General features: G+C 35.7%; 1 protein-coding gene across 2 annotated transcripts in view; it reads right to left on the bottom strand.

The window, feature by feature from the left end:
* Positions 1-24,271, bottom strand: part of LOC150094599 (uncharacterized) — a 429,939-nt gene that overhangs the window by 231,975 nt on the left and 173,693 nt on the right. For both annotated transcript variants that reach the window (XM_090411060.1, XM_090411061.1), the window contains 2 exons: positions 24,157-24,216; positions 5,507-5,562 (listed from right to left, as the gene is read on the bottom strand). In XM_090411060.1, coding sequence (XP_090267186.1) covers positions 5,507-5,562; positions 24,157-24,216 — 116 coding nt within the window. The remainder of the gene's footprint in view (positions 1-5,506; positions 5,563-24,156; positions 24,217-24,271) is intronic.

Raw genomic sequence — 24,271 nt, 5'->3', positions numbered from 1 at the left:
ATTATAACAAGGAGGCTCACCCACAGAAATTTAATTAATAACTGGATGAAAAAATTCAAAGAAACTGGATCAATTCATGAGAAACCCAGATCAGGAAGGTGTTCATCAAGGGAAGCAAATATGGTCAAAATTGAAAGGGCATTTGATAAAGAGTCCCAAGAAATCAGTGCAACGTGCTGCTGAGTTAAATGTACCAAAAACCATAGTGCACAGAATTCTAACCAGAAACTCTATAAACATGCTACAAAATTAACCATTCAAATGCTACAAGAAGAAGTCTGATAATGCTACAAGTTGCATTATCTGGCCATTCTTTTTTGATGAGCTCACTGTGATAACTTTGAAGCTTAAATAAGATTCAGGGGTGAATCTTATTTAAGCAATACTTCAGAATTTTTTTTTTATTCCTGAATTAAAGAGATTAAATCTTATGAATAAAACCATTTTCCAAAAAGATGGAGCACCCTGTCACTATCCGACACAAGTACGAAAGTTCCTGGATGACACTTTTGCAGACAGGTGGATTGGTAGAGGAGGTGCTATCGCATGGCCACTTCAATCACCTGACCTCACTCCGTTAGACTTTTTCTTATGGGGATCACATCAAAACCTGCTTCTCTCGATGACCTTAAGATGAAAATTACAAATGCAATCAATGCAGTCATTGCTCGGCAGCTACTAAACGTTTTCCGGAACTTCGAAAATTGCCTAGTTACATGCATCACATAAGATGATGCATGTAACTAGGCAATTTTTGCACTAATAAGAAACAAATCATTGTAGATAAAACTTTATTACATACTCTTTATGCTATTATATACTATAAATCTGTAACTTTTACTAAAGTTTAAAACTTCACTAAGAATTATGGGATGCCCTGTGTGTGTGTGTATAGATATGTTTATAATTATTAACTGACTTTAACACCAAGAAAAAATAAAAGAGATTTAGTAAGGTTTCACTACTAGTTTCATCAGGAATGCAGACTTCGTCAGGTGAACACAGTACCATGAAGAAAATAACATCTTAAAAATATATTGTACTTTAGACAAAACAGAGTTTGAACAAGTAGTAGTTGTGTTTGAAATTGAATCCGAGCATTAGTTATGGCTGAAGCACTGTGTGTGTGTGTGTGTGTGTGAATGATATCATGAGCGTGCCAAAACTGGATCATAGTGCTATGTGAATTGGGCAGGCTGTAACTGAGATTGCTGTTTAGATGGGCAGGGTCGAGAGCCATTTCTTTGGATTCCAAGATACATCTTTCTAATTCATCTGAGCATTTATGGATGTTTGAAGTTGAGTTCAAATCTATTTGATGTTGTCGTCCTTCAACATTGGTATTAGCCGAGAATAAAATTTGGCTGGATAGGGCACTAGCACGGACTCTGTTATAAGAAATGTCACGTTAGTGTTCTTCTAGGTGGAGAGAGAGATGGATTTTTCTGTCTGGCCATAATATATAATATGGTTTGCTGCAAATGCAAATGATTTTGTATACTCCTGGGAACTGAAGAAGGTTGTTTTACTGAGGTAAGATTAGAGTTTTGGAAAAGTGGAGAAATATGTTTTAACATTAAATTTCTTCAGGATTTTCGCTAGTTTAGGAGAAAGAGAACTTATATACGGTAAGGAGATGCAGGCTGTTGGGTTTGAGTTATCTTCATTACTATGTTGATTATGTACACTAAGACGATTATAGATATTTTTAGGAGAGTAACCGTTATATAAGAAAGTCCTTTTGAGGTAACTAAGTTCTTGCTGAAGTTCCTCTTCTTCTGACAACAAAGGATCTCGCCCGATGAGATAGTGTGGAAATAATTTTTAATTTCTGAGGGGCGGGGGTAGTGGTGAGATGAAGCATGTAGGTATCTATTGGTGTGTGTTGGCTTTCTAAAGATAGAAATCTTGAGATCATCCGTTGTTCTAGTAAGTTTTATATCTATCTATAAGAGGGCTGTTTGAAAAGTTTGGTAAAAAAATAAGTCAAATCCTTTTTTTTTAGAAAAAAATCACCTTAATTTCTCAACAGTCTTCATCGAGGTCTACACATTTGGTCCAGCAAGTTTACAATTTTTTCATCCCATCTAAAAAGTAGGATTTGTCAAATTATGCTAAATAGTCTTTGACAGCCTTGATGACATCCTCGTTTGAAGAAAATGAGATACCTACTGAGCCAAATTTCTAAGTTTGGGAACACGAAGTCATATGGAGCCAAGTCCGGAGAATATGGTGAATGTGTAACCATTTGAACCTCAATTCATACAATTTTGTCAATATGATGGCTGATGTGTGAAACAGTGCATTCTTGAAGAAAGAGCACTTTTTTTGTGCACCAATCTTGGCCATTTTTTCTTCAGTTCTTCTTTTAAACGGTCCAACGATGATGCATAATAGACTCCTGTTATTGTCTTACCATTTTCCAAATAGTCTATCATGATAATTCCTTAGGAATTCCAAAAAACAATAGTCATCACATCACCTTCCCAGCTGACAAAACGGTCTTCACTTTCTTCAGTGCTCTTTCACCAGGCATTGTCCAGTTTTGACTACTGCTTGGACTAAAGTGTGTAGTAGTGGATCCAAGTTTTGTTTACAGTCACAAATTGACACAAAAAATCCTGCAAATTGCGATTAAACATCACCAAACACTGCACTGAAATGTCTTTTTGCATGGGTTTTTGATCGTGGCAACCATCGTGCACACACAGGTTTTTTATGTGCAATTTTTCGTGCAGGATATTATACAAGCGTTCAGTTGAGATGTCTACAATCTCATGCACTTTCACTCAGCGGTCTTCCATAACGATACCATAGATTTTGTCAATCATTTCCTTCGTAGTGACCTCAATCAAGCATCTGGAGTGCGCTTCATCTTCGATGGACTTACAACCACGTTTAAACTCATTTATCCAAAAATAAATAGTCTTTAATGCTGGTGCAGAGTCCCCATGAACTGCATCTAACTCGGCTTTGATCTGCATGGCCGTTCACTTCTTCAAATAAAAGTGTTTTATCACTGCACGAAACTCATTTTTCTCTATTTTTATGAAAAATGTGAACATGGTCATTTTAAATGTTTGCCAAACAACAAATATGTGTCGCACGTGGCTAAAATTTTGCCAACGCTCATGAAAAAGATGACATGTGCCGACACTGGTATGAATGAATGAATGAATTGTGTCGCCGTCTATTGGAAATTTACCAAACTTTTCAAGCAGCCCTTGTGTGTGTGTGTGTATATTAAGCAACTTTGTATAAACATCCTTAGCATCCTTAGTCTTGGACATATTGTTGCTGTAACATCGAGAAGTATAATCATTAGAATGAATGTTTCACATAGAACTTAATTCTAAATATTGCTAACATGTTAGGATAACATTGCCAACATTCTCATGTGAGCTTCACTCTCTCCCCCCTACCCCCAAAAGTAACTTGAGCAGACAAAGGTAATGCTACTATAGTCCTCTATACTCATGAATAGAAGCATAAAATGGAAGTGATCCTCAGAGACTGCTCCCACTTGTATTCCTTTATATTAGGATTTTACCAAATTTTACATGTTGTGCTCAACTTCCTAAAGAAAAAAATTACCCCCCCCCCCTCCAAAACCCTATAATCATTTAGTTTCCCACCCAATGGATATACACATTACCTAAAATTCTCAAACTTATTAATCCTCTTAGACCCACAGTAAATGCTAATGATGTCTCCTCTTATGGATTATTCAAACAAAGAGCAAAATTTATTATTCCTCTTCTTAGATCTCTACTCTTCTGTCATCCATATAGGTTGCTTCTCTTGGAAGAGCAAAAAGCCTTCAAAATGGCAACCATTCTCATATAGTACACAGAAAACTTACTCATACAGCAGATATATTCACAAACCATTTCGTTATCCCTCTATCCAAGCAGTATGTTGTTATTAAAATTCTAACAGAACCATCAATCTGTTCTAATGAAGCATTTCTTACATCCTGATAGCTACAACTCTAATAGAATTAACAAAATACTTAATCCTGACTCCAATCCTTAACCCTTGCAGATTACAGTAATGCAATAACTATTCCTTATGTCTAGAATATGGACATGTTCTAGACATAAGGATGAAAATAGCCATGACTTTTAAAAATATGATCTATGACCTGCCTTCGACTCCCACTGGCTGCCCTCATCCATTTTGCTATGGACTAACTTCTTCCTTTTTCGGTTCTGGTGTGTACAGGGTTTCTTACAATCGACAGACTGGAAGATCAGTCAACATCCACTTGGAAGAACATTCATATCTTCCAGGCCATGTATTGGACTACATACACAAATTGGGGGAAAAACACTATGCTTCATCACAGAGGTTCTAATGTGGGAGCGTTTTAGAATCTGCAGCCACCCTTAAAAATCAACTTAATTTAAATGTTGTGTGTTAAACTTCCTGAAGTATGAAAAAGTAATTCTTCAGTATCCAGAGTCAAAACCTACTAACATCAATAGAGGGTGTCAGTGGCTTTCTATCTAGGCCTCCAGATTGAAGTCTGGAGGCCTAGATAAGTCTTGCTTTGTGCTGTTGGTATGTTTATAACGATTTCTGTGATACTCCCTAAAGATGTCTCAATGACAGTGATAAAATACTGAACTCATTAAACTGTGTTTAATTTATTCCTTGTGATGTTTTAATCTTATTAAACAATGAAAATGAATCAATCTATGTTTTCTTTAAAACTAGTCTCTAAGGTTTCACTCTTTTGTTTCCACACTCTTTCAATTTCTCATCAATCATATTTGTATATTTGAGTCTATAAATTCACTTTCAATAGCCTCTGTTGAATATTTTTAAAATTTTGTCTATAGAAAAGTGACAGGAATTACAGGAACAATTCATCATGTTGAATTTCCTTCAGAACAGTATCATACCTATGGAAATTTACAGCTTTATCGGTAGTCTGTTACAGTGAGTGAGTTTCATAAAATAGGGTTTAACCTCTAGCAAGGGGCAACTGTCTACATTTTTCTTTTCAATGAGATACTTATTTTTATTCTGTTCAAAACTAAATGGCATTGTCTTCCTATTTCAGATCTACTATACTCTTCAACAAGTTGAAAATCTAACTTTAACTATAACCAAATCAATAAGACTTTTCGAATTTCTTGTGCATTTTCTCCATGCAGATGTATGCATGTTCATGGCATTAGAAATGACTAGTCCATGCTTTGAACAGGAATCCAACAAGTATTACTATTACTTTCTCTTTTCTTGATATTTTCTCAAATATATCTCTGTCTGGGATTAATTTCTTCCACTTTTAGTCTCCAAAACTCTCTATAAACTAGAATAATTCCATTACTCCTTCCCTACTGAGCCTTCTGTGGAACCATAAGCACAAACAAGTCCTAATGTCTATTTGGAAAATGGACAATAACCATACTAAGTATTGAAATAAATTTTCCTCAAGAACTATATTTGGGAATAATGAAATATATTTTGTGTGTATTAGTAACACTTAAATACTCACTTTTCATGTGTTCCAAAGAATCTGACGTCAACATTTCCATCAATAACTCGGACAGCCTATATGCAAAAAGAAAAAGTATGCACTTCGTTTAGTAAACTAAGAGCATGAACAATGATGTGCTTTATACGTGAAAACAATGAAGGCAGTCTGTACTAACTAGAAAGCTATACAGATATTAGCATGACTCATTCTAACGAATACAAAGAGATATATCTTTTCCTCCATTAATATATTACAGTTGTCTGTTATGTTTACTATATGGGTTGCTTTATGTTTATATGGATATGATGAAATTATATGGGTTGCTTTATGTTTATATGGATATGATGAAATTATATGATTAGCCTTAATGTCATAATTCACAATTCTTAATTGTGCAACTGAAATAAAAATCTAACATTTCATATACAGTATATTTGAAGATCAAAACAGTATGCATCCTTTCTGATTATCAATGTCAACCTACATCTAAATATACTGCATCAATGTACAATCTGAAATAAGGTTTCAAAAAACAGAAAGCATCATGCAAAACTTGGGTGTTTCAACTGTCAGGCCAGTGAAAATTTTAAACAAATAAAATCTGCTAATGCCTTTTATTCCCCTATAAGGAGTAGGCAAGGGCATTTCAGCCCAACTTTTAGTCTATTTGGAGACAGAGGGGACATTTCAATTTCCACCAACAACCAATCAGAGATAGCCGGCCCAAGACCATCACAAATTATAAATTTCTTCATTCGGTGAAGAGATAGTAAACAAGTGTTACCATCTTGTGGTCCCTAACCCTAACACAGTATATTTATTGTCAGAAATAGTGGAGGTTCCATAGTTGATTTTTTTGAATTTATAGGGAAGAAAAATCCAAGTTTCTGGGTGAAAAAAACCACTTGGCCATGCCAGAGATTGAATAAATCAAGAACATATGAAGAAAGGGTTAGAAAAAGTTCCTCTGGTCAGCAACTAGATTCAAGCTGAGAATGGCTTTCTTCAGGCAGCCTAGTGCTTTGCATCAATAATGTACAATCTACTCTGACTACAAAATATTAAGTGCATATATAAAACTTCATCCCAGCACTTTTTGTGTGTTTTAATAACCTAAAAACAAGAGCAGCAATAAATATCATTGTAAAGACCTTATCCTTCTGCCATACAAACCCAGTATAAAGAGGAATTAAAAATAAACTAACAGAAACTCCAATGCCTGAGGAACCATTCCAGAGTTTCTTATACAGCAGATTTCTAAGAAGCAGGCAACAAAAATTTAGCTTGCCAAGTAATCTTCCTTTGAGATGATGATGACGACGATGACTTGGATCACCAAGTCATCTTCATCTCAAAGGAAATGGGTGACACACAAAATACATGGCCAATTTATACAAAATGGGTAATGACATCCAGATTATCTGTCAGAAATTAGAGCTATATCAAAATAGGCATAAAACCATTGAAACCTACCTGGCAGCTAATACCCTGCACCAAAGAAAGGAAACCCAAAAGACTATGAACCAACGGTAACAGCAAGAAAATTGAAGACAAAAATGAACTCTTAGTGTAGCATAACTACTTAAAAAATAAATATTTGAGTGCCCTAATGTTCTGTTTGTTAACAATTTATTTCTGTACATATTAGTTATTCTCTTTTGCTAAATATAAATTAACAGAATTATAATTCTACTATACCTCCTTCCAGAAGCCTTGCAATATATGAGGATAAGTCACTAAGTAAGTTACAAACAAAAGCAGAACAAATGAACTGGAAATGAACAGTTTCAGTATGCATCATCATCACAAGGCAGCAGAAATCTAAAATGATGACATGTAGTATAGTGCATTCTGTAGCGGTTTTCAGCAGTCTAAAATGTTGCGTTTCTTGTGGGCAACAGTGGCGAATTCTCCATGCTTGCTGTGCAAGCTCATTAATTGAGAAAGAAATAATATTTATTTGTTAATAAATGCATGCATTTATAAGCATTCCATTTAGGCTTTTATTTTTGTAGACAGAAGACGTTTTAACCTTGCATGGCAATAATTGAGCTTTACGTTATTATTATTATTGTTCTGGGGCAACTCCAAGGAGTCGACAGACTCATCGAGGGAGGCCCTAACATCATATCAAGAACAACTATTCGACATTCACACAGTATTTATCATACCTTGCCTTGAACTCATTCACGACTGTAGCACCCACAACAGACTCTGGAAGCTTATTCCACTCATTCACTACTCTCCAAGTAAAAAACCTAGCTCTAACACCCTTGTCAACCACACTCTTTCCCAGCTTCCATTCATGGTCCCTAGTCCTCCCACCACCAGTCATATTTTCAAAAATATCTTCTGGATCAATCTTATAGAAACCCTTCAGTAATTTGAATGTCTCAATCATATCACCCCTCCTTCGCTTATCAACCAATTTCTGCAACCCACAAATCTTCAACCTATTCTCATAAGTTCATTCCACAGACCTGCTATCATCTTGGTCACTCGTCTCTGGATCCTCTCCACTTTCTTCCCCATCACGAAGAAACCCTGGTGCCCAATAACTGGGCACAGTAGTCCAGATGGGGTTATCAAGGCTCGATACAGAGGAACAACAACTTGTTTGTCTCTGCATGTTAAAGTATTTTTCAGAAGCCAAGTGATTTGGTGAGCTGTTTTAGTCACTTTTGCAATGTGACCCCTAAACTTCAATTCCCTATCCACCAACACTCCCAAATCCCTGGCCTCATCAATCTCCTGGAGTACGGTTCCACCAATGCGATATACTGCTGCTATTCTTTTCACCCCAAAGTGCATAACCTTACACTTTGGCACATTAAATTGACATCCATTTTTCCTAGCCCAGTCCTCCAAACTATCCAAATCATCCTGTAAAATTTTGACATCCTGTGCACTCATAATTGCTCTACCCAACTTTCCATCATCAGCAAACAAGTGAACACTTCCTCTCAAATCCTTTCCTCTATCATTGATGAACAAACTGAAAAGCAGTGGTCCAAGAACAGAGCCCTATGGCACTCCACTAGTCACAAGCCGTCTTTTAGACTCCACTCCTGAATAAACCACTCTCTGGTATCTCTCCTTCAACCACCCTCCTATCCATCTCACCAACCCTATATCTATCCCCATCTGCTCCAGTTTACTGATTAGGGTTCTATGTGGTATCCTATCAAAAGCCTTGGCAAGGTCCAGTAGTATTACTGTAAACCCATTACCCCTATCCAGTTCAGCCGTCACTGTGTTATAAAACGTGAGCAAGTTACTGAGGCATGATCTACCCTTCACAAAACCATGTTGTCCCCCATACAATATCCCATTTTCATCTATCCAATCCTGTATTCTTTTCTTTCAAGACTTAAAAATCAAATTTTATCTTTGTTAAATTTGTGTCTGCCTATATCCCGCATGTAATTATAAGTAGCGAATTTATATTAGGGGAAATACCCTTTAGCATGCATGTACCTCAATTGTTTACTGTATAAAATGTTTGTTGAAAATTATCCTCATTTCTGCAGGAAAGTGCATTAAAAATCCTAAGTGTGCTCATCTCAAGCTGAGCACTTTATTTTCTGGTGAGTTACATATAATATGTAATGCTTGCTTTTTCTGTGTAAAAATTTTTTACAGTAATGGCCACAAACTGCAACGAAAGGGAAAACCAACATCGAAAACAAAATTAATTTCTCTCGAAGAAAAATATTCAAAATCTTGGATCGGTTGAAAAATGGAGAAAAACCAGGAGTTTTTGCAGGGACTTTGAATTTAAAAATCAACAATTCGAACAACCAAACAAAATGAACATAAAATCCAAGAAAGTGTTTATTGCTGGGTCAATGATAAGTGCAAAGCGCGTTGCTCATGTAAGCGATATTCTAATGGAAAATGAAAAAATCTCTAATGATTTCGATAGGAGATTGCACCTCAAAAGAAAATTCCTATGGAAATCTTATTAAATAAAAAACTCTCAAAGTTTATAAACATTTATAGTGCAGACCAGGTGTTCGATGTGGATGAATCCGGGTTATATTGGAAAAAAGTGCAAAAACGCACCTATATTTCGAAATATGAAAGATCAGCTCCTGGATTCAAAGTTTCCAAAGATAGAATTACTCTACTGTTTTGTAGTAATGCATCAGGTGATTACAAGATAAAACCAGTGTTTATTAACCAATCCTCAAATCCTCGTGCTATGAAAGATTAAAATATGCACTATTTTAGAAAGTTTTTTACCTTGGGTATATGTTATGTTAAAGATACCAAGCAATTTTATAAGCTATGTTTTTTAATCCTTATTCCCAAGTAAGCAAACAGACAAGTAAGTCAAGTTTGCAGCTGCACGTAGTGCAACAAGCATTAAAAAAACCTAGCTTATAAAATTGCTTGGTATCTTTAAGATGCACTATTTTATTTTGCCTAAAACATTTATGCATTACGTGCAATGAAGTTTAAGTACAATTTGTAATTTTTATACTTTTATACTATGTATTTGTTTCATAGTTTATATGTTTTCTTAACTTACATAAATTACCTGAATTAAATAAAAATATATTTTTTGTTGGATATGTTATTGTTGTTTATATAATTAAAAAAAAAAAAATTTCGAAACATAACCCTACTTTTTCTATGTGATCTGAGACTCGCATAATGCGATTTATATAACGCGGCATTTCTGCGGAACCTAACATCTGTGTTATACGATGGTTACCTGTACATAGTTTTAAATGGTCAGTAATTCATTATTCCGCTAATCAGACTTCAATCACACCTCTCATTCCCTGAATGATAACAAGAGCAAGCGTGAATTTCAAGACCAGCATTCGTCCCTGATGGGCAAAAGGACTTCCTGCAAAGGGCATTTGTTAAGATATGTATCCTGTTTATGACAAGAAGTGTTTGTCATGTGCAGCAGTTCACAACTGGATCAAGAAATTTTCAAAAGTATGCTCAATGAAGACTGATCTGGTTGCCCTATCAAGACTATAATAGAAGATGCTGTGAGACAGGTGGAACAGATGATCTGCAATGACAGACAGATAACAACAGGCACTGAAAGAGAGAGAGAGAAATCTCAACCCTCAGCACAATATGAACTCATGACATGAGAAGATATGTTAAACAGGATTGTTGCAAGGGATGAATCATGGTTCACCACTAAAAACTGAAATCAGAATGCGCTTCAATGAAATGGAAACATCCCACTTCATCAGCAAGCAAGAAGTTCAAAGTTAAGCCATCAGCAAGAAATCTTATGCTTACGGTCTTTTGGGAATCCCAAGAAGTACTTTCAGATGAATGGTACTTGAAATTTTATTGAAGCCTCAGGATGTGATTTGCCAAAAACATCACAACACTAGCAAGAGGAGTAATGTGGATGAGATTGGACTGTAATAGACCTAGGTGGCAAACGTTTTGCTGCTGATCAGGAGGTAGAAAATGAGGTGCAGAATTGGCTGAAACCACAAACAATAGAGTTCTATGCTACTGACTTTGAAAAACCAATAAAGCAATGGGTTGGTTGGTTTATAGTTTATTTGGCACAAAAACTACAAAGGTCATACTGTGCCATACTAAAGGTTACAACATTAGCATTTACAGAAAATTGTAAACAACATGTCTCTACAAGAATCTAGTTTCACAAAGCAGCATCTCTAGATAAACAGAACTGTTGAAGAGGGCACAGCAACACACAAGGTCAGAGGTTATTATAGTAGTGCAAAAATTGTTAACAATATAAGTTAATACATAATATATGAAACACTAAGCCAAGGAATGCAGTATCTACATATATGTAAAATTATAATAGATGCCTTTACAGCAGTACAAAAATAGGCAAAAAGGTATTATTGTACAATATGCATGAATGAAAATTAAATTTAGCAATGCAGTATAAACAGAATTTAGCAATACATATAAACAGAATTACTAGAAGGTACACAAATAGGTAAGATGTCCTACAGCACTACATGATTATTCAAAAAATAAAGTAGTAAATAAGATGCACACACAAAATGTATGTAAAGTGATGCAGTATCTACATATAAACAAAATTACTGCAAAGATTTCAGCAGTACATAAATAGATAACTATAGGTTAACATATGTATATAGAAAACAAGTCAAGGAAAGCAGTGTCTACATCTAGTAAGATTACAACAAACATTATTATACTAATACTTAAAGAATAAGAAAGGAATTATTATACAGCATTGATACATAAAATTTAAGTTTAGCATTATAGTATTTACATATTAACAAAATTACAGCAGGGTGATACAAATATACAAGATCAAGGCCTATGGTAATACATAATTGATCAGATTTAACCTAATGAATAATATGTATGTATAAAAGTCAAATGTGTTTGTACAAATTAATTCTTTCTAAAAAATTAAAAACATCATGCAATTTACCTGAGTGTATATGGTTTGGTTAGATAGGTGAAAATTTCATTCCTCTCTCGTGTAAATTTTTGACAATCTACCAGAATATGATGAATAGTGAGATGTGTGTTGCATTTTTCACATATGGGAGGGTCATCAGCTCTCAGTAAATGAGAATGCGTAAGGTGACTGTGACCTATGCAGAGCCTAGCAAGGACAACCTCCTCCCTTCTCTTTGTATGTTGACTAGAATGCCAGTGTTTAATTTCAGGTTTAATGTTATATAATTTGTTTGTTGACGCTTCTTGCATGTTAACTCCCACTGAGCAATTAGCTTTGATCTTATAAGCTGTCTGTAGTCTGTATATGGAACTGTCAAACAATATGTGGAGAAGGTATGAGCTGATTTAGCAGCTGCATCTGCAGCCTCAATTCCTTTGAATCCGATGTGGCTAGGAATCCAGCAGAACTGAACATCGAAATTAAGGATTTTCATTTTGTGAAGCAGGTGTAGCACCTCATAAAGTACTGAATGTGGATTATACATAGGAGAGGAGATAGCCTGTAAGAAGCTCAATGAGTCTGTATAAATTACATACTTTTGGTAGCAGTTTTGTTTTATATGAAAAAGTGCAAGCTGAATGGCATGTAACTCTGCTGTATAATTACTGCAGTCTGGTGGGATCTGATTTGAGATAATAATGTCAGGAAACACAGCAGCACAGCCAACAGAAGTGTTAGTGCTTGAACCATCAGTATAGATGGGTAAGAAATCAGCGTGTGCTGCTCTGTGTGCATTAAACAATTGCAGGTAATGGATGATGGGGTATAAGATTTCTGTAGCTGACAAAGTGAGAGGTTGCAAGATGGTGTGCAAACCTGCAATGGAGGAATGCTGCTATGTTTAGTGTAGCTAATGTTATCAACATTTATACTAACAGCTTGCACAGTTTCTTTAATACACATACCAAAAGGATGTATAGCAGTTTTATGTGTGTGATATTGAGCTTCCCAATACAGAGAGAAGATACTATTCCATGTAGGGTGATCTGGGAGAGATTATATTTTTAGGGTGTCAATAAGAGACAACTGTTTCCTTCGAAGTGATAGAGTCGGTTCATTTGCTTCAACATAGAGACGTTGAGTGGGTGAGGTGCGAAAGGCACCAGCAGCTATCCGTATACCCTGATGATGGATGGAATCCAACCATTGTAGGTTACTCTGTCTTGAAGAACCATAGACTTGGGACCCATAATCCAGCTTTGAACGTATAAGTACACGATAAAGATGGAGCAATGAAGCTTGATCAGCACCTCACTCAGTAGAGGATAGAGTGCGAAGGAGGTTCAAAGTTCTTTTGCACTTTTCTCTTAGTTGACGAATATGTGCTAGAAATGTGAGTTTTCTGTCAAAAATGAGTCCTAAGAACTTGGTTTCTGTAGCTACTGGAATAACAGTATGTCCCATTCTTAGTTCAGGATCTGGGTGATGAGTGCATTTTCGACAGAAGTGTACACAGACACCTTTTTCTGTTGAAAACCTAAACCCATTATTAAGAGCCAACAGAGAGACATGATCAATTGCTTGCTGAAGTTGTCTTTCAATTACCCTCATGTTACGTGAGTGACAGTAAATTGAGCATTGTCTACAGTGGGAAGAAGCTGTTCAATGATTGAGTTAATTTTAATAGCAAAAAGGGTTACACTTAAGACAGAGCCTTGGGGAACACCTTGTTTTTGATAATATGGTCGAAATAGCATACTTCCCACTCTGACTTGGAAAGTTCGCCTGGACAGAAAGTTTTTAATAAATATAGGGAGGTGTCTTTTGAGACCTGGTTATAGAGGTCTTTTAATATGCCCTATCTCCAGGCTGTGTCAAAGGCTTTTTCCATGTCAAAAAAAACTGAGACAAGATGTTCTTGCTTCAGAAATGCATCTCTTATACAAGTTTCTAACCGAACTAAATGGTCTAAAGTTGATCGATGTCTACGGAAACTACATTGTGTATTGGAGAGAAGACTGTTGCTTTCTAAATACCAGAGAAGTCTGGCATTAACCATTTTCTCTAGGATCTTACAAAGACAGATGGTCAGAGCAACGGGTCGATAATTATTTGCTTGTGTTGGATCTTTTCCTGGTTTTGGGATAGCAATGACAAATGACTTATGCCAAGAATTTGGAAACTCGTCCTCTGCAAGTATTTTATTGTATGATAAGAGAAGATCCACAGAAGATGCTGGTAGATGTTTTATCGTTTCATAATGGATGTCATCAGGTCCTACTGCACTAGGGTGAGATTGTAGGAGAGCTCTTTTTAGTTCCTCCTTGACAAATGGCTGAAGAATATTGGTAGAAAAATTAAGCCTTTGTTTCTCTTCCTGCTCTTTCAGTATTAAAAATTACGGAGAATATAAAGCTGTTGCTGAGATTTTAGCAAAAGTTTCTCTCAAAGTATCTGCAATAGCTTTGGGATAAGCAAGAACACTTCCATTATAGTCTAAGGTGGACAAACAATGTGTACTATATCTGCCCTTTATTTTCGGGATTTTATCCCATACAATTTTTGGACTGGTCATTTGATTAATTGATGCAGTAAATTGGATCCATGATTGTTTTTGTCTCTGGTGTCTTACATAACGTGCTTTGGCTCGAGCACACTTGAAAGTTATTAAATTTGATGTGGTTGGGTATCTACGAAATATGCTCCATGTTCTGTGTTGATCTTTTTCGGTTGCCTGACATTCTAGGTTCCACCAAGGCTTTGGATAGACTGGAAATCAAGATGATGTTTTTGGGATGGAGGTTGTTGCTGCCTGGACAATGCATTCTGTTATATATTTTACAGCTTCATCAATAGGTGTTTGACTGATGGCATCAGCATTAAATTTTGCAAGATGAGAGAAAGTGTTCCAGTCAGCCTGGTCCATTTTCCATATAGGTATCTGTGTGGGTGAACATGGTTCCTGTGAAGACATTGTACAAAGAACAGGAAAGTGATCACTTCCATATATGTTCTCTTCAACGTCCGAACATGAGCAGTGGAAGAATGGAAGGGAAACAGATTGTAAGATCAATTGCAGAATATGAGCAGGTAGGCATATGGAAGAAAGTATTGAGTTTATTATTTAGAAGGGAAAGGTTGTTATTATTATCAAGAATTTTTTCAATAATTTGACCTCGTCTATTAGTGTTGGCACTACCCCATAGAGTATTGTGACTGTTAAAGTCACCCATCAAAAGTATGGGTTCAGGCAGTTGCGAGATAAGGTTATCAAGATCAATTTCATTTAACTCAGCATTTGGTGGTAAATAAATTGAACATACTGTAATAAGAAATCCCACAGAGAAGAGAATCGCTGCTGCTTCCATAGAAGTATTAAGTTGGATTTGATGGAAAGGAATATGACTGCCCACTAGGATAACTACTCCTCCATGAGCAGGAGTATCTCCAGTTCTATCCTTACATACAACAGTGAAATTCCTAAAGGTACGGTCCTCATTGGGTCTTAAGTAAGTTTCCTGTAGACAGAAACGTTTGTGTTTCTGCAACAACATCTTGATATCATCTTGATATCATCAATATTCTGGCAGATCCCACGACAGTTCCATTGTAAAAATTTTCCTATTGTCTTGATTTTATTGACTTGTCTAGTTTTCAAGAGGCTGAGGGCTTACCTTTGTCAGATTTATATTTATCCACTGTTTTAGGGAAGTATGGATGGACAGTGTCCATCTCTTCCTCTGGTAGAGTGTTCAAAACATCAAATGTGTTATGGTCAGTTGGTATGTTTAGTTTGCTTTCAGTGGGTATCGAGGTATCCATTTTTTCTGTGCGAGTGTCTGGTGGTTTATCTTTGAGTGAAGTCCACCATAATTTTTTTGACAGGTGAGTTTTCATCGAATGGGACCATTTTTGAAGTTGTCTTTGGAGTAAGGCCATAGGTCTTGTGATTAATGTGCTCAACAGAGAAGCACTTGCAATCGTAAAGTTCAGGTATGGTGAAATTATCAAATGGTGGAATAGACATACATGTTTGAGTTGCTGTTGGCACTTTTTTAATTGTTACTTTATCAGCATAAGAGGATCGTAGAACAGGTGTAACAGTGGCCAGCTTTCTTTTTGCATCCTGATATGTTATGTTTTGTTCTGTTTTAATTTTTTGTATCTCTTTTTCATCTTTCATTTCTGACATGCACGAGAGTATGCTGGATGATCTCCCTGACAGTTGACACATTTAGCTTTTTTTTCACAGCAAGATTTATCATGTTCTTTACTACCACATTGGGCACAGGTAGTAGAACCATGACAGGCAGTTTGGGAATGTCCCTATCTTTGACATTTAAAGCATCTCAGCGGGTTAGGGATGTACATTCTAACAGGACAGCTGAGATACCCTGCTTTTACAGATGTCGGAGGCCTAGGTGTATCAAAAGTAAGGATGATGTTCTTGGTTGAGACCAGGCGAACATCCCTGCGTATCAGGATGCGCCTCACACTCGTCACTCCTTGATCTTTAAGCTCTGAACATATCTCCTCATCAGGAACATCAAGGAGATCTTATTCTGATATCACTCCTCTACTGGAATTGAGTGTTCTGTGAGGTATTACTGCAATTTGTATTCCACCCAGTGTCGTTGCTATCAGTAGTTTCTCGGAATATTGTTTGCACATTCACCAGATATCACCAGAATGCAATTTCTTGACAGTTTTGGGAGGTCCTGCCAGTCCATCTAAACCTTTTTGGATAAAGAAGGGTGACATTTTCCCAATGGGTTTTTCACCTGTTGCATGAATGATTAAAAAGGTTGGTACATTTATGTTAGTATCCGATATCTTTTGTTTCTTATTTCTGTTTCCATATGCTGTGTCTATATTATCAGTACTTGATTGGGACTTTGTTAGGGTCCCTGAAACATTTGAGGATGAAAAATTTATATTTAAGGAATTTTTAATTTGGTGCCAGAGCTCCGCACCCACCACGAAGCCACACATGGATGCCCACTACCTGGCAAGCAAAGACTGCACTTAGCAGTGGAACGCCAGGGCTACCCTGGACGCTATACCGGCACTGCAGCAGGTCTAGAATCCTGACCCCAGACCATGGGGTGAGAGACTTACTGCAACACCATTGACCCTTGCAGGCAAGCCCACTAACCGATTGATCCTGGGCCATCCAGGACCACCTGTCTTGCCGAAGAAGGGGCCAAAGTAGTGCAAGACTACCAGGATCCCCTTTCCGAATGTCCACAGGTCGCACCGCACGGCAAACACGGCAGCAGGGAGTTGGATCCCAGTGATGGTGGTCTGGAAAAAGGATAGTGCAAAAGACTCAGGAGAAGTAGAGCAAAGAATACGTGAAGAAAAGCAAAGAAAAAGAGGAAGAATGAAAAGGGCCAGTACCATCACTGGGAGGTCCCCTCCACCACGAACAGGTGCCCCACATGGAGGGGTAAAGCAATGGGACAAGTATATAAATGTTGAAGGGGATTATGTAGAAAAATACTGTTTTTCTGATGTTTATATTTCACTAGGTTTATTTTTTTATATAACTACTTGTAACTTACTTAATGACTTTCTCTAGTTTAAATCAATGAGATTTCATCATCTAAAAATAAATTATTCAAATGTTCATAATTTTTATCATTTTCAATAGGGGGGGGATGAGTTCATTTTGTTAAAAATCTCAGTCAGTCCTGTATGATTTTTTGCAAAGAAAGAATCACTTTAATCAGATCTTGCATTTGATAATCATGTGAATCAAGAAAAGTTTACATTAGCTGGAATAATAATAAACGTAAATTTCTAGAGGCATGAATGTAATAAATGTATAAATATAAAAGTATTTAAAAAAACATTCTTTTTTGTTCTAAGCAGTGTGTTTTTGCTCCTGAGCAACTGTATATACTATATAAATCTGCACAGCACTAGCCAAAAAAAATTTTAAAAATCCTAGGTACAGGCCAACAGAGAGCACAGACTAACAACTGCTCTCTTGGTGATGCACTTTACTCTCTAGCACAAAAGGTGCTTTGTCAGTATTTTATGCTACCAATATTTCAGTAAACAGTACTCACTGAAGCTTTCAACTGTAAAATTTCAAAAATTACAGACTCAAAAATTTTTTTAGAAAATTACTAAGACTAAAATTTATGAGAACCTGGTTACGAGGTTTTTTCAAGTATCAGCTCTACTTTTAAAGTACTAAACTTTCTGATGAGTTATATTTGTTAAAGATGAAATACATGTTTATCCACAGCAGAACAAGTTATACTAACAAAGTCCAAGGAAAGTATCTAAGAAACTCTTTTGACAAAAAATAAGCATGTAATCTCCTGCTTAGCTACACAGGATGTTTTCTTGTCATTTCAAATCAGCTCTTTCAAAAAATTCTGAGAAACTTTTGGTTGATAAACTTTTGCAATCAGAGGGATATCAGCTCTAAAGCTACAAAACATTACAGAAATTGAGATCATCCTGCCAGCAGATAAAGATAAGGTGACAGTAATCCTTGATGCAGAAGAGCAAGAGAAAGAATCACAGAAAGAGGAAAAACTTGGGAGTTTCTGCATCTTCAGTATATGAAGATAGAACAGAAATGAGAGCAGTTAGGAGAGAGAGAGAGAGAGAGAGAGAGGATATTTTTTAAAAATGAAATTTTTAGTAGTCATTAATCCATTAACAGGATATAATTAAGTTAAAGCTGAAAAAAACATTACTGCTCTCCATTTCATACAGAAATGGGCCCAGTAAAGGTTGTTTTATTTAGGATTCTCAGTCTGATAAGTGATTTAAAATATTTGATATGGTTTTTATTTCTTTAGAAGCTTTCATATAGAAGGCAAAGTTGTCTGAAGTTCTTTCCAAACATTTACCTACTTGAAAAGAAGTCAAGACACCATAGTGTGAGGAACAAACATCCATTGCACTCATCTTAATAAGATGTAGGACCTATCACTGGAATGACTGCAGCAATCCTATGGGACATATTTTTCACAAACGTAAGATAGCGATCAATGGGAATTTTGGATCATTCTTCCTGTAAACATATAATGAGGTTCTGAACGGTTGTGGGCAGATGTCCCTTGACCTCACCTGACGCTCTAGTTTTCATCCCAGAGATGTTTAATAGGATTGAGATCAGGGCTCTGTGGAAGCCAGTCAAGTGTGGTAACATTCAACTCCACAAACCATGCAGTTACAACAGCAGCCTTACGTCACAGTGCATTGTCTTGCTTGAAAGAGACAGTCAGTTCCACAGAAACACCACAAAGTAGGAAGCTTTGCATTGTCCAGAATGTTCAAATACCTCGGAGTTCAGTGTTCGTGGCACCACAAACAGAGGTCTAGGCCAAACCAGGACCATAAAATCAAATTGCCATCTCTGTATTTCATAGACATTACACTCTGGTAAGAGACATTCACTGGGCATCTGTCACATACCCATCCATCTGCCCAGTAGAGGATGTAGCATAATTTTCCATAACACACAGCTTTCCAAGCTTCCACATCCCACTGTGAATGCTTTTTGCACCACTGAAGACGATGCCACAGGTTGGTTCAGGTAATGCTGGACTTGCATATTGCAGTCCTACCATAAAAACCCATGTTCTGAATCTCAATTCTGAATATTTTTGTGCAGATTCATGTTCCAGTCGATGCCTGGAACTTTGCATTCAACGAGTCAGTTGACAAATGGCAATTTTTACATTTGTAGCATCCTACAGTCACATTTGGTGAGTGTGGTGGGTCGCTGACTGCAGATAGCAATTACAGTCGACTCCTTATGCTTCCATTTCAATATGGTATCACTGACTATTGACCTGGGATGGCCCAATTTGTCAACAATTTGCTGAACAGATAGGCCTGCAACATGACATCCTATCACAATGGCTCTTTCAAGCTCTGTCAGTTCCCTTCTTGCAGCCATTTCAAGTAGACACAGTTGCACTGACCTGCGAGCATTATATTTCTCTAATTTATGTGACTTGTTACATGCCACAACACATCTTGCCAATGTGTGTGTGGGGGGGTCTATTGACTTCTTTCCAAGCAGTGTGGTTTTATTAAGAGCAGTTTTTGTGTTACTCTTTTACCTATATGATTCAAAAAAGAATGAAAGTTCTGTAAGAAACAGTTATCCCATATAGGATGATAACTGTTAGTTATGTTTGCAGGGAAGGTATAGATTGAGATGTTTTGGTTTGTTTATTTGAATTTGTAGTTTGATTTCATGTTGCATATATCTGCAATTCATTTTGTAAACTAAAGATTTTTATTTTGGTTATAAGGTGTGTGGAAACTCAGTCTCTTAATAAGTAAATGATTATTGGATTAATTTAGAAAATAAGATCTTTGTGATATCCTCACATAAAGATCTTATTATAAGTAACCTACATTCCTTTTGATAAATGGACCGCTACCATGTATAATTACTTTAATTTCTTGATGTTTCAACTTTTATATTAAGGTTGATATCTGGAGTATCTCTCTCACTCACTCACAAAGTTACATTACAGTTCAAACAGTATGCCAAAGTGACAATGATTTGGTCAACCATTATTTTACTGGCCTAACCTCTAGTGGAAAAAAAAAAAAAACCTTCATCAAAGCTATATCCTATTTTTTATAACATAGTCAAAGAACAAATTAATAATATTTAATCAATAATTTCACATAAGTGTTTGTCATATCAAGGCTAAGATCCTGGAGTACTAGTCAAAATTATAATTTATAATGAACTCTTAGAACAAAAAACGTTGCGAGTAAAATATATTCTTGAGATTTTTAGACCATCGTTATTGTTAAGATTAGGGTGGTTGATTAGAATTTTGCAGGCTTCTTTAAATTTGTGTCCATACCATGATTTGGTGTGATATAATGAACAGCTTCCTTTCTAGTCAATTCTATAGAGTATTTAAGGCATGATCAGAAAAGCCAGATTTACTACAGTCATTAAATTTTAAAATTTAAAATATTGTTTATGTTCCTTTTTCTGGACAAGAATTGTGCACCCAGTTTCACCTACATTAGGCAAGTTACAGGTGTACTGAATATGGTATACTCCAGGGCAAGCCAGGGAGGAAGGGAATCATTGGAGGAGTTGGATATGTTCTTTAATTTTGTAGGAGGTTGAAAGGTCAAGTGATCTTGATCAAAGTGATCAAGCTCTTAGCATGAATTAAATTATCAGCAATACTTTCTTAAAAAATGGCTACAGCAAAAATACTATCAACAAAATTCTTCATAAGACTTTACATAATAATCAAAATAAACTAGATTACAATTAAACTGTGGACATTCCATACATTAAAGGAATATTAAATAAACAGAATACTACACAAATGCAATCTTAATGTCACCTTTAGTATTCTGTTTATTTAATATTCCTTTAATGTATGGAATGTCTACAGTTTAATTGTAATCTAGTTTATTTTGATTATTATATAAAGTCTTATGAAGAATTTTGTTGATAGTGTTTTTGCTGTAGCCATTTTTTAAGAAATGTATTGCTGATAATTTAATTCATGCTAAGAGCTTGATCACTGGAGCAAATCTATAAAGACCAGTTTTTTAGTGTGTTAATGATACCTAGTTTTTTTTTTTTTTTTTTTTTTTTTTTTTTTTTGTGTTGGGTGGTGCTTAGAGTTTGTGCATATATGTATATATATTGGGCAGTATAAGTAGGCTTGAAGTAAACAGTGAAGGAAAGACTGCTGGAAGGAAGATGTGTGGTAAACGTTTACCATAAGACCACACATTCCAGCCAATATATACAAGCTCTTTACCACCAGCCAACACAAAAAACTTCACATTGTGAGCAGAACTAACCTAAGAAGTATGGTCATCTAACCAGAATGGGAAAGGAAAGGTTAAAAAAAATGGGTATCTCATGGTAGGAAGAAACAGGAAGACAAAGATCTAGGTGGACTGATCAGTAAGTGCCCTAGAAGATAAAAATACAAAATCTGATAATATTGGGGTGCTGACAAGTGATAGACAATTTGGAACAAAATTATAAGTAGATATCAGGAAACTTATTATGATAATATTTAACACACATGACATGTTTCTCAAATGCAAATTAATTACAGTTTCACTGAACACAATCTCTGCACCCATAACTGCAAATAACTATTTGAATATTATCACTGAAATCCAAGTACCAAAATATAAAAAAATGTCACACGTGATTAAAAGATATATAATACATGGCCTAGAAATAATACTTTATTTCTTTGAACTTGAAAATGGATCCATAGTTTTGATTAACGCAGTGATCTCTTAGTTAACTGACATTCAAGTAATTGAACCTTCAATTAACTACCAATGAACATGTTACTGTGTTAAGTGACTAGTGACAAAGCATCATGTCAACCATGTAACTATGTTCACTTATTTGACCCTGTAGTTACCTGCCCAGTAAACTGCAGGATTACCATATTTCATACAGTTAACTAAAGTCTTAATAGAATTAAAGACTTAATTCTGTCTGTTAGTCAAGTAGATAATAGTTGAATATCCGACGTTTCACTGACTGATATCTAATTTTGAAGGTACACCATTACGTCCAATAGTAGATGGTATCCATTACCTACTTACAGACTATCAACATATCTAGCCAAAATGTTACAAGAACACATTCACAACATGGATTCTTATATCAAGAACTTCCAACATTTCTTGGAAAAATTAAAAAACATCCATATCTCTGAAGATAATATTATGGCTAGTCTAGATGTCACATCTCTGTTCACAAATATCCCAGTTTCTGAAGTCATCGACATCTTAGAAAACCTGTTCCCACCAAACATCACCAAGTTGTTTAAGCATTGCTTAACTTCGAACTATTTTACATGGCAAAAAACATACTACAAACAACTTAATGGATTAGCCATGGGTAGCCCTCTCTCTCCTTCTTGTGCCAACCTATTCTTAGAAAATCTGGAAACTCAAATTTTATCCCAAATTACCCCTAAACCAACCACATGGTTTAGGTATGTTGACGACATCTTCATCATTTGGAATCACAAAAAAGAGGAACTAATAGATTATCTAAACAAAATTAATTGCTTCCACAACACTATCAAGTTCACTTTGGAACTAGAAAAAGATAATAAACTTCCATTCCTAGATGTCCTTATTAAGAAACAAACTGACAATAGCATCAACTTGTCGGTATATAGAAAACCTACTAATACAGGACGCTAAGTCCATTTCGACTCGTCTCACCGCATATCCCAGAAACTCAGCATTATCCATATGCTCAAAAAAAGAGCTATACAGTGTACCACAGACATTGGCGACTTACAAGAAGAATTAATGAAAATATCCAGAGATCTATCCCTAAATGGATAGATCTAAACAAGAATCATCAACAAGATTCTCTTCAGTGACATACAGCAAAGACAACGAGATGAAACCCAATACATCAACTCTATAACAATTTCATTTGTTAGTACCATATCCAAAAATTTAGCTCTTCTTCTAAAACCATATAATATCAGAGTAACCTTCAAACCTACTGAGACCATTCAAAAGTTTATAAGATCACCGAAAGATAGCCATCCTTTCTACAAATACTCTGGAGTTTATAGCATACCCTGTTCATGCGGTATTAATTACATCGGACAGACATCTATAAGTTTTGAAACAAGAAAGAAGGAACACATAGGCTATGTAAGGAACAACAGACAAGATATATCAGGCCTTTCTTCCCACTTTGCCTCTATCAACCATAACATTGAATGGGATATGAGCCATATGCTCTACATAGAGGAGAACTACCATTCCAGAACATTTTAAGAAGCAGTTAAAGTCACCCGTTCAACAGGTAACTTAAATAAGAATCAAGGCCTAATCTTACCAGATATATGGAAAACTCTAATCAGAACTCTAAAATTCCATGAAAATTACAATAAATTTCTCAACAAATAAAACGTTGTACTTGCGACAAGCGTATTATATCATTGTATCATGCACAGTGATAACTTTATATAATTTTTAGAATTGTCGGTTAGTTTCCTAGTTTTGTTACTTTCTATTGCTTACCAGTGTATCTTTTGAAAATGCTGACAGATATCAGTCAGTGAAACGTCGGATATTCAACTATTATCTACTATGACTAACATACAGAATTAAGTCTTTAATTTATTAATACTAGTGGTCAAGAAAAAGGTCATAATAATCTTAATAGAATTGTTTACATTTCACTGGAAAATGAAATTGAGTGTGTAATATAAATTCAAATCTTTAAGGTAATATTTATACTTACTTTTGCTGGCCAAAATGGGAACCCTTTCAATTTAGCCCATACAAGTGTATGTGGTTTATCCTATTGGAGAAAAAAATAAATAAATCAAATTGCATTTATAAACTGTAATAGTTCA

This window comes from Typopeltis vanoorti, chromosome 21, assembly GCF_054136105.1.
Source record: "Typopeltis vanoorti isolate ZY-2024b chromosome 21, IOZ_Tvanoo_1.0, whole genome shotgun sequence".
Classification (NCBI taxonomy): domain Eukaryota; kingdom Metazoa; phylum Arthropoda; class Arachnida; order Uropygi; family Thelyphonidae; genus Typopeltis; species Typopeltis vanoorti.
The sequence above is the reverse complement of the archived record's forward strand: the minus strand, read 5'-3'. Positions and strand labels throughout refer to the sequence as shown.